The sequence below is a fragment of the Heterodontus francisci genome, chromosome 9 (assembly GCF_036365525.1).
Source record: "Heterodontus francisci isolate sHetFra1 chromosome 9, sHetFra1.hap1, whole genome shotgun sequence".
NCBI classification, from domain to species: Eukaryota; Metazoa; Chordata; class Chondrichthyes; order Heterodontiformes; family Heterodontidae; genus Heterodontus; species Heterodontus francisci.
The window spans coordinates 90731278-90742826 of NC_090379.1; the positions used below are offsets into that span (position 1 = coordinate 90731278).

The 11549-nt window shown below is 39.4% G+C and overlaps 1 protein-coding gene across 4 annotated transcripts in view; it reads left to right on the forward strand.

Annotated features, from left to right (window-relative positions):
* max (myc associated factor X) overlaps positions 1 to 11549 on the forward strand; it is a 30306-nt gene extending 18757 nt beyond the window's left edge. For 2 of the 4 annotated variants that reach the window (XM_068039474.1, XM_068039471.1), the window contains 2 exons: positions 4210 to 4333; positions 10317 to 11549. In XM_068039474.1, coding sequence (XP_067895575.1) covers positions 4210 to 4333; positions 10317 to 10525 — 333 coding nt within the window. In that variant the 3' untranslated portion in view covers positions 10526 to 11549. The remainder of the gene's footprint in view (positions 1 to 4209; positions 4334 to 10316) is intronic. The other 2 variants (XM_068039472.1, XM_068039473.1) reach the window with 1 other exon arrangement.

Genomic DNA, 11549 nt, shown 5'->3' on the forward strand with positions numbered 1-11549 from the left:
ATATTTACTTCTGTGTCTGTGTCGAATTTTGTTTTGATAAATGCCTTGATGTTTTACTAAATTAAAGGAGCTATATAACTACAAATTGTTGCTGAGGCTAGGTCAATTGCAATGTTAAAAACTGAAATTTTTGTTAGGTAAGGGGATTAAGGGATATGGAACCAAGTCAGATAAATGGAGTTAAGATATAGAGCAGCCATGATCTAATTGAATGGTGGAACAGTCTCGATTTGGCTGAATGATCCACCCCTGTTCTGATCCTTTTATTCCTGTTTCATTCAATGTGAATGAGTCACAAAATACTCATACAAATTTTATGTTATATAGTATAAAGCTAGTAATCAAAGTTGGTTTTTACAATGTTGGTTTTTATCTCTAAATAAAAATAAAATAAAATGGCAGTTTTTTTTTGTGATGTTTGAGGGATAAACTTTGGCCAGGACACTGAAGAACTTCCCATCTATTAAGGAGTTTTGAGGGTTACAGAACCAAGGCAGGTAGATCAGCTATCATCTTGGTGAAAGTTGGAACAGGCTCAAGGGACCAAATAGCCTATGCCTGTTCCTGTGTAACAGAGTAAAGGGACAATGAGATGTAAGGCTGCGACTGGGAACTAAAATGCAGGAAGTCAATTTTTGCAGTAGGAAATAATCAAAGGGGATACCAAAATCAAGTTTTTCCCCCCCCCCCCCCTTCCACAAAAGGGGCAGGCTGCAAGATTTATCATATTTTCCCATTTCTCAAGGAAAGAAGTGAGATTTGGTTAAATTGGTGTAGTTTACTTTGAAATCAACTAGCCTCGTCTCATGGAGCATTTTACCTTTGACAAACTTGGAAAAGTGCACGTGCGGGCACTCAAGTCAAGATTCCCAGTTCGGATCACCAGAGAATTCTGTTGGATCCCTGGGTTGTAATATGCAAAAACTAGGGGAAAAGGCAATAATTAAATCCAGATTAGCATAAAAGTGGTTGTGCAAGATTAATTTGTTTATGGCCATCACTTTGTGATATTTGCCCTATTGTGAATTTTTGCATTTCATATTCTTTATGAATATACGTACTCTGAGTAGGCTATTCAGCCCCTCGAGCCTGCTGTGCCATTCTATAAGATCATGGCTGATCTGTTTGTGGACTCAATCCATTTTCCTGCCTACCCCCTTTGACTCCCTTGTTTGTCGAGAATCTGTTATGACCGCTGCGTGAGCAACGCACTGTCAATTCAGTCCCGTCATTCCAAAGGTCGCAGCATATTATTGAGCTTTCACGCTGAATTAAACACTCTAGTAACCCCAGAATGAAACTGGCCAAACCAGGTATCTTCAGATGACAACAAATTAACTATTTAAAAAAAAACTACCTTAAATGCTATGAAGGTAAAGTTGTGTCTAAGAGCTTATAACTTATTTTAACCTAATTCTCGCATTCTCTCGCTTAAAACCTAAGTTAACCGGTTTTAAAAGTGGAGTTTTTAAAAATTAGCTGTGTCAAGAATAAAGAAAATAAAGTCTTTGCGTGTTACGTTCCTGGTGAATGAGTTCGTCTTATGTGAAATTAGTCAAAAGGTCACTCAGTCTTCACGTGGATTTGATGCAAATAGTCCTTCAGCAGATAGGCATTCAAATCTTCGGCTGCAGCAAGCATTAAACAGTTCTTTGAACGATGAGCACAGCAATACAAATGATTTTCTTTACTCTGAATTAACTTAGCTTCTAGCTCCTTGTAGAATTTTCTGCTGAGAATAAACAGTGCACCTCGCTGGAAGATCTCTCCGAACTAACTGGTTTCTGCCAGTTCCTCACACAGCCAAGTGGAAATATTGCCACGTGACCCCTCTCTCTCCAGCTGTTGCCCAGGCTAACACAAATGCAGCTGTGGCACAGTGTCTCCAGAACCTTCTCTCCCTTAAAGGTGCACTGTTTATAACAGTCTTAAAGGCGCGCACACTTTTTTTAATCTGAGGAGCAAAAATAACTACAGGTTGTGACAGTCTACCTTAAAAACATTCAATGACCCTGCCTCCACTGCTCTCTGGGGGGGGAAAAAGAATTCCACAGACTCATGACTCAGAAAAGATTTCTCCTTATCTCCGTTAAATGGGAGACCCCTTATTTTTAAACTGTGTCCCCTAGTTTTATTCTCTCCCACAAGGGGAAACATCCTTTCAACATCCACCCTGTCAAGTCCCCTCAGGATCTTGTGTTTAAGATCGCTTCTCATCCTTCTAAATTCCAATGAATGCAGAGTCAACCTGTCTAACCTTTCCTCGTAAGATAACCCTCTTATCCCAGGAATCAGTCGAGACACTTATTTTAAATTACAAGTAATATTTTTAACCTGCTTACTAGTACATTTTGCATAATTATTAGACAATGTAGACACACTCCTGCATCGAACATGCTCAGACTGCTTGCAGTGACCTGCATCACTGTACCAGATGAAATATCGTAAGGCTAACCCAAAATGTGCACTAAGGATTTTGCCAGATTAGACTTTCCCCCATTCAATTTGCCGACAGTTATGTGTACACATGTAAGAACTTCAAAGTAGAGGTTAGTGGAACATGGCTGGAAAGTTATTAACTTTTTTCCCAACTGAAAGATCTTTGTTCAATATGTTTATAATAGCAACAGCAGCAAGGAAACTTGTATTAGAATTCAAAACTAATTGTTTCTTGGTTGCAAAGGTTAAGTGTCACCATGAGAGTGCATTTTACAAATTTGGTTGTGGTGGAGATAGATAGTGAGAAATGGAGTTTGGGGTAGTGCTGGTTATTGCAACATGTTTGCCTTGTTCCGAAAACATGGTTTTCTTTAACTTTTTGAGGTATATGGCAACATTGGTTAGTTATAGGTGTGATTCTTTGATTTCCAGTTTGCTTTTGAATAAAGACTAAATGATCGTTCTTGTTGGCGAACTGTTGACTAATTTTTGCATTTATATATTTTTATAATTGCTTGGCTACTACCCATTTTGTTGGGAATATTGATATAATTTTACGATATGTAGCTATAAAGGAAGAACAAATAAAGGTCCTAATCGTGAAAGATAGTCTTCACTACAAGAATTTGACAGCATATGACCATTTTTAATAGAGTACTTGTAGAACAGAAGCTTCAATATTGATGGGTGTGTAAATCTCTTTTTGCATCATTTTTGCTTTTTGGTCGTATTTTTGGTATTCCTAACTGCTTCAATATGGTACTCATAATTAAATACAATAGCAATGTTTCTCGGAGCCACTAGAAGTAGAGCAATATGGAAGAAAGGCAAAATAATGCAGTCAGTCTCAGTAACTCAGGCAAGATACTTGATAGTTTGGCACATGCAACATAGTTGTACAAGACATGAATACACCATAATGAGCAATATTAGTTTAGGAAGGATAAGAATAGTGTGCATTAACCATGGGAAAGGGGTATCTAACTCCAGATTGGCGCAAAAGCAGTTGTTAGTGTTTTGTTTTTAGACCATTATTTATAGGGATATTATGTGCATCATTGAGAATTCATAAATACTTATAAATGATAAATACTTTCATAACTGTTTTCGTAAAGATTTGTTTTTAACATTCATTTTTTAGGCTGCAATCCAATATGTACCTGTGGTACAAGACAAGTGTGTATAACTGAATAAGACTAATATGGTGTGTCATTTTAAGATACTTCACCTGTTTTTTTTTCTTTTCCCTACCTTCCTCTAGAAGACTTGAGATTCTTTGATATAGGTCTGAGTTCCAGTTATATTCCAATACCTCACAAGGAGTTGTCATGTGAGCCTTGTATCACCAACTGTTGGACCTGGAACAGGGGAACCGAATCCATTTTCATTTGTGGACTTCTCTGAAAAGAGAAGAGCTTATTTTCCTCTTGTTAGGCCAACTGTATTGGCCTGCCACCCTCCGTCCCTCCTGCCAGATTAAATAGTAACTTGGCATAGAACGGTCATTGAACCTACACCCTTGCTTGTCTGATTCAGTGCTCACTGGATAAACTCAAGTACTGGAAGCTCATCTATTTCACATGTTTAAGTCCATATTGATTAAAAATCTGCATTGTGTGGTTCTTTTGGTAACAAATGTTTCGTTTGGTTTTGTCGTTGAATAGTAACTACGATTTGCTTCCTTGATGAAATGATTTTGAACTTGAATTGATGCCACGCAGAGCAGTTCAATAGCTTTAACTTGCACTTTACTGAAACTTGTTTCAATAGGCATCCCGTGCCCAAATCTTAGATAAAGCCACAGAGTATATTCAGTATATGCGACGGAAAAACCACACACATCAGCAGGACATTGATGATCTGAAGCGACAGAATACTCTGCTTGAGCAGCAAGGTAAAGTTCTATTATGTTGAGTCTTTTTGAAAGAAATGTGCTGGTTGAGGCCACTCATGTTTTGATTTCCCAGTCTGGAAATTGTTATGGGCTTAGTTATTCTAACTAAAATTTTGTACAATGTACCTTTTTTTTGTTTATCTAGTAACAGATTATCTGTTTAATGCAGAAAGTGTTTGTATATATAGTTTTGCTAAGATGGTGCAGCTCATACCTATCTTCATACAAAATACTTTTCCAAAAATAAACTGAATATAATTGCAAAACTTAAAAAAAAAATAACCTTTCCTCGCAGTCTTATTAAAACAAAAGACTTTAGAAAACACTCATTTTGTTAATTCCTCTTATTACCAAGTTGTCATGGGCAAGGCTTCTAATCCTTCTCTGTGCTGCTCAAAGGCATCAGTTGCAGTTTTATATGTTCCAGGGAGTTAGGATAAGAGAACCTGCATTTGGGGTTTGAAGAATATTTGAATAGAAATTTCCTCTATATTGAGGAAATCTATTTAATGTTGAATTGCAACCAAATACTAATGACTGCAGGTCATCTCTTTATGGGCGTTTAATTGGCTGGGTTATATGGATCAATGGCGGCACAGTGGCGCAGTGGTTAGCACTGCAGCCTCACAGCTCCAGGGACCCGGGTTCGATTCTGGGTACTGCCTGTGTAGAGTTTGCAAGTTCTCCCTGTGTCTGCGTGGGTTTTCTCCGGGTGCTCCGGTTTCCTCCCACAAGCCAAAAAGACTTGCAGGTTGATAGGTAAATTGGCCATTATAAATTGTCACTAGTATAGGTAGGTGGTAGGGAAATATAGGGACAGGTGGGGATGTTTGGTAGGAATACGGGATTAGTGTAGGATTAGTATAAATGGGTGGTTGATGGTCGGCACAGATTCGGTGGGCCGAAGGGCCTGTTTCAGTGCTGTATCTCTAATCTAATCTAAAAATGGCTGTTTGATTTGAATGCAACATGTAGGTTGTTTGAGAAGTACTGTAGCTGTCTGTTCAACTGCTTTAATAATGAACAGTCCAAGTGTAGCTTGTTGTGGATGTTTTATTTTTCAGAATGACCAGACTAAATCTTTTAAAGTGGGTAGTCAGAATAATCCACTGTTTTTGATCTAAGGGGTGCTGGAAAGAATTTACAAGTGGTCTGAGAACCTTTGGAAAGCTCAATAATAGAAAATCAATTAGAACTATTTTGAACATGTTCTAAATTTAAAATTTGTGTTGATACTTGTTCTTTGGCAGCTTAGCATGTAGGCTGGCATGCAGTAACTAGGTGTGATTGGCAATAGGTATTTTTTAAAAAAATCTATTTGAAACATCAGGACACCGGTTTCGAAGTTGTAACGTGATTTTTCTGTTTTGCAATTCCGTAAAGGAAAAGGGTTACCTCATTGAAGAACTGATTTAAATTTATATTTAAGATGGACACATTGACTGTTTAAATATACACTGCTTCTACATGTCACTATGAGCAACTATGTAGATCTTAAATTAGGAAATTGTAGCAGTGATTTTGTATTTTATATTCATATACTTTAGACTATTGCAGTTGTAGAATGTGATAGTCCCTTCCTGTACCATGTAAAATATTCCCTCCGCACTTTTAATGATGCCATCGTTCATAACATTTGATGAGGTTCGTAAAACATAACAGGAGTAGGCAATTCAACCCCTCAAGCCTGTTCTGCCTTTCCATTGGAAATATTTTTAACATATTCCTTCCACTGTTTTTCCTTCACGTTCGTTTACCCAGAAATAATATGCCTGGTTTAATAGTTAACTGCAGAAGTGTATTCTCAATCATGTAAACAAGCTGACTTGCACATTCCCCTGAATCAGTATCTAGCACCATGTGACTTCAGATGAGAAGCTCGGAAACCCAGCGATGCAGTCAATAAAAATAACTAATCAGACCACGAGCCCTTCTCTTTTTCCATGTCTGAGGTTCCTTCAAGGGTCTTGTCTTATATGGCGCTGGCTTTTCTAATGATTTGACTGACAGGTTTTGGTCTAATGTTTCATGATGGGAACAATTCTGTACTGAAAATTGAAAGGGATTAGATTTTGAAGGTTTTTCTTTGTCTACCACCCTTGGGAATAAAAATATGAATGTTTCAAGCTTCCACTGGCACTGTCACTCAGTAGCTGCATTACTTGATATTCGTAGAAACATATCTAACACCAAGATTGCTGTTGATGAATCAACACAATCTTTTTCTGAAATAAAGTGCTGGAAATACTCAGTTCAGGCAGCATCTGTGAAGAGAGAGAAGCAGAGTTAACACTTCAGGTCTGGTTACAGATTTGAAACGTTAACTCTGCTTCTCTCTCTACAGATGCTGCCTGACCTGAGCATTTCCAGCACTTTGTTTTTATCTCACATTTCCAGCATCTGCAGTATTGTGCTTTTATTTGTATCTTTTTCTGAACAGCATCAAAAAGTTATCAGTACAGTTGTCCATTAACTTGTGGGGTGTTTCAACGCTGCTATTGCCATCTGTGGCTCAGTTAGTAACATTCCTCTGAGTTAGAAAGTTGTAGGTTCAAGTCTCATTCCAGTTTAGTACTGAAGGAGTGCTGCACTGTTGGATGAGACGTTACATCAAGGTCCCCTCTGATGGATGTAAAAGATCCCATGACACTCTTTTTAAAGAGATGGGGAATTGTATGCAGTGTTGTGGCTAATATTTATCCCTCAATCAACGTCATCATAAAAACAGATTATCTGGTGGTCATCACGCTGTTTGTGGCAGCTGGGTGTGCACAAATTGGCTGTTGCGTTTCCTACATTACAACAGTGACAACACTTAAGGTACTTCATTTTAAAGTCCTTTGGGACATCCTGTGGTTAGGAAAGGTACTGTAGAAAAGCTGAACAACTTCTCCTTCAACTCCATGCATTTCCTTCAAGTAAAAGGTGTCGCTATGGGTACCCGCATGGGTCCTAGTTATGCCTGTCTTTTTGTGGGATATGTCGAGCATTCTTTGTTCCAGTCCTACTCAGGCCCCCTCCCCCAACTCTTTTTCCGGTACATTGATGACTGTATCGGTGCCGTTTCCTGCTCCCGCCCCGAACTAGAAAACTTTATCAACTTTGCTTCCAATTTCCACCCTTCTCTCACCTTTACATGGTCCATCTCTGACACTTCCCTTCCCTTCCTCGACTTCTCTGTCTCCATCTCTGGGGATAGGTTGTCTACCAATATCCATTATAAGCCCACTGACTCCCACAGCTACCTCGACTACACTTCTTCACACCCTACCTCCTGTAAGGACTCCATTCCATTCTCCCAGTTTCTCCGTCTCCGACGCATCTGCTCTGATGATGCTACCTTCCATGACGGTGCTTCTGATGTGACCTCCTTTTTCCTCAACCGAGGATTTCCCCCCACTGTGGTTGACAGGGCCCTCAACCGTGTCCGACCCATTCCCCGCACCTCTACCCTCACCCCTTCCCCTCCCTCCCAGAACCGTGACAGGGTTCCCCTTGTCCTCACTTTTCATCCCACCAGCCTCCATATCCAAAGGATCATCCTCCGCCATTTTCGCCACCTCCAGCGTGATGCCACTACCAGTTGCATCTTCCCCTCCCTTCCCCTGTCAGCATTCCGAAGGGATCGTTCCCTCCGCGACACCCTGGTCCACTCCTCCATTACCCCCACCACCTCGTCCCCATCCCAGGGCACCTTCCCTTGCAATCGCAGGAGGTGTAATACCTGCCCATTTACCTCCTCTCTCCTCACTATCCCAGGCCCCAAACACTCCTTTCAGGTGAAGCAGCGATTTACTTGTACTTCTTTCAATGTAGTATACTGTATTCGCTGCTCACAGTGTGGTCTCCTCTACATTGGGGAGACCAAGCGCAGACTGGGTGACCGCTTTGCGGAACATCTCCGCTCAGTCCGCAAGCAGGACCCTGAGCTTCCGGTTGCTTGCCATTTCAACACTCCCCCCTGCTCTCATGCTCACATCTCTGTCCTGGGATTGCTGCAGTGTTCCAGTGAACATCAACGCAAGATCGAGGAACAGCATCTCATCTACCGATTAGGCACACTACAGCCTGCCGGACTGAACATTGAGTTCAATAATTTCAGAGCATGACAGCCCCCCACTTTACTTTCATTTTTAGTTATTTTTTCTTCCTTTTTTTGCATTCCTTTTTACATTTTTTACAATCTTTTTTTGCATTTATTTCATTTCATCTTAGTTTGTTCAGTTTGCTTACCCACTGTTTTTTTCAGGTTGTTTTTCTTCAGGTTTGCACTTGCTGATGTTCAATATTCAGTATATTCACACCTAATCTGTACTAATGCTTTGTCTTTCAACACACCATTAACATATTGTTTGCCTTTGCTCCGTGACCTTTTGGTCAGCTATGTGGCCTGGTCCAATCAGCACCTTCTCCTTTGTTATCTCTTACCCAACCCCCACCTCACTTGTTTATAATCTGTGACTTTTCTAATATTTGTCAGTTCCGAAGAAGGGTCACTGACCCGAAACGTTAACTCTGCTTCTCTTTCCACAGATGCTGCCAGACCTGCTGAGTGAATCCAGCATTTCTTGTTTTTGTTTCAGATTTCCAGCATCCGCAGTATTTTGCTTTTATTATATTGCTGTAGAAAAGTATTCCTTGCTTACGATACTTTCAGTTAAAATCTGGTGTGCAAATCAGCTGAATTGTACAAAATAACCGTGCCCAATCATTAATTAAATTGCTAGTACAGAAAGATATGTGTTTTGGGCTGCCTCCCAAACTTAGCAATTCCTGTTTGTACTATTAGGGACATATTAGCCCCAGCAGTAAATCATTTAAAAGTCATTCTATAAAGCATGGTGAAAGAAACTTTTAACTTTAAACAGCTGTCTTACACAAATGGATTGGTGAAATCTTACAAAATTACTTAATTCTGCACCTAATTTGATTTGCACTTTTGTATTCATGTTCTGAAATGTAACCACTTGTATCAGAATTTCACCGGAACCTAAAATGTTCTCATCAGTCAGTGCCTCAATTCTCCGAAAGACATCCTGGTCAACATTAAAATGGCAATGTTACAATGCCATAAAACTTGTAAATATATTACATGCACTGTTCCCTGTTCTTGTGTAGATCCACAAACAACCTACCCCTCAATTTTATTAAATAAAATTAGTAAGATTTTTTTTAGTTATTTTCTTGTCACACAAAGCCCTTTATGTTGACCAAGTGTTTTGCCCTTGCAACATGTTCCCTGCAGCTGCATGTACACATTGTAGTGGGTTCTATCTTGTGTTTGAATGCTTCTGTTATTTGATATAGAAAAAGATTGATTCTTTTCAGGTTTTGTATTAAGCTTCCATGTAAATTTTCTTTATGTAGCAGGCCCGACTGTAGACTGGTCCTGTACAACTTAACTGCTGTACCACAAGGTGGTAGCAGTAGTACAGTGGAGATGGTTCATGCACAATTAAGCAATGAAAATAATTCAGGTTTAATATACTGAAATAAAACCTTGTTGTGATTTACTTAAAGCTTCATCAAACCTGGAGTAGTGTCACCACAAACTTGTGTGACTATCCTGAGCCTATACAGAATATAGAATACAAAGGTAGTTGCTACCAGAATGAATATGGATTAATACAAAACTGTAGCTGCAAGCTAAACACTGCATAGGTGGGGAGTAGGTGATGTGAAGTTATTGAGATTATCTAAATTTGAGGGATGGAAGGTTGTTTTAAACATTCCAACCTCCCTTCGAGGTTCACTTCACACTACATTGGCAAAGAGATTGCAAGTCTGGTGCCTGCTGAACCGAGACCATTCCTGCAGTATTCAGCATCAATTCACTTGTTTATAAAATATCAGGGTGCAATTAGCATCTCAGTATGTCAAGCTAAAGTTCAGGAATTTTAGATCTGTACAGAGTGGAAATCAGCTGTAGCAAAGGATTTTACTATGACCATGTGTAGTGAATGAGTGTTTTTTTTTTTATCAGTGAACTGCCTTTCTCTTACAGTACGTGCACTGGAAAAGGCACGGGCAGCCGCCCAGCTACAGGCCAACTTTTCGTCCTCCGACAGCAGTTTATACACCAATCCCAAGGGCAGTGCAGTTTCTGCCTTTGACGGAGGCTCTGACTCAACTTCGGAGTCGGAAACCGAAGAACCCCAGACCAGAAAGAAACTGCGGATGGAGGCAAGCTGAACCCGTTTAGGCAATAAACTGGCTGGCTTTTACTAGGGATTCTTGTGTATAGCTTTACTTTTCAGTTTGTCTTCTGTCAGACCCCTTTGTGCTCTAAGGATTATAACAGATGCTGTTAGCAGGATAGCATCTCGTTTCATCAGTAGAAGGACTACCTGCTCTTGGTGAAATTACGAAATGGCAGCTGTCAAACTATTATGGACTCCACCTGCTGCAACAGGAACTTTGCAGCAGTTAAGACTTATTCATTAGCTGTGGCACCCAATGGAAAAAGACTAGATTTGAATATGTATTTTATTAAAAATAAGGAAGCAAGGCACAAGTTATTTGATGCACTATTAATCTGTATGGATGTATACTACAAACTGTTGTTCATATATGACCAATCTTTAATCTTAGTTTGAGACCCTTTTGCTCTTTTATTCATTTCAATTATGAAACCGAAGTTCCGTGTCACTTAGTATGAGAAAGTCATGGACTTCAAAACTTCACTTCAGTTTTATTTTTCAAATTCAGTGTTTTACAGATTAAAAAAACCTCAAATATTCTGTGCCTTCAGTTGCTTTTATGTAACCCTGCAAAATGATGGAACAGTTTAAGTGCCCAAAAGCAATGCTCAATGGGACCGAAATATCAACTGTCAAGACATCCAAAATGGGTATGTTAAATTTGTGTTTTAGCAGGAACCAAAATAATTGTATTTAAGCCTCAGTCTGCATAATACAATGTACAAAATTAAATTGTTTTACCTAACTGCTAATTATTGATGTTTGTACAATCAACTGGCTGCCAAGCACCATTCAGGCTGTGTCGGGGGGGTGTGTGTACATTTGTCTGTCTCTGCCTTTTCAATTATTGGTCTAAGCTTAAACTAGCTTGTAGCATTATGTAGATTTGTCTCTTGTTATTTGATTCCATTCCATGGAAATTACAGGTATGTTGTACATACTGCCAAGAATTGTCTTGCAAGTTGAGGCTGACCTTTACTATGAGACTATAAATAAAAACTATTTTATCCTTGTTA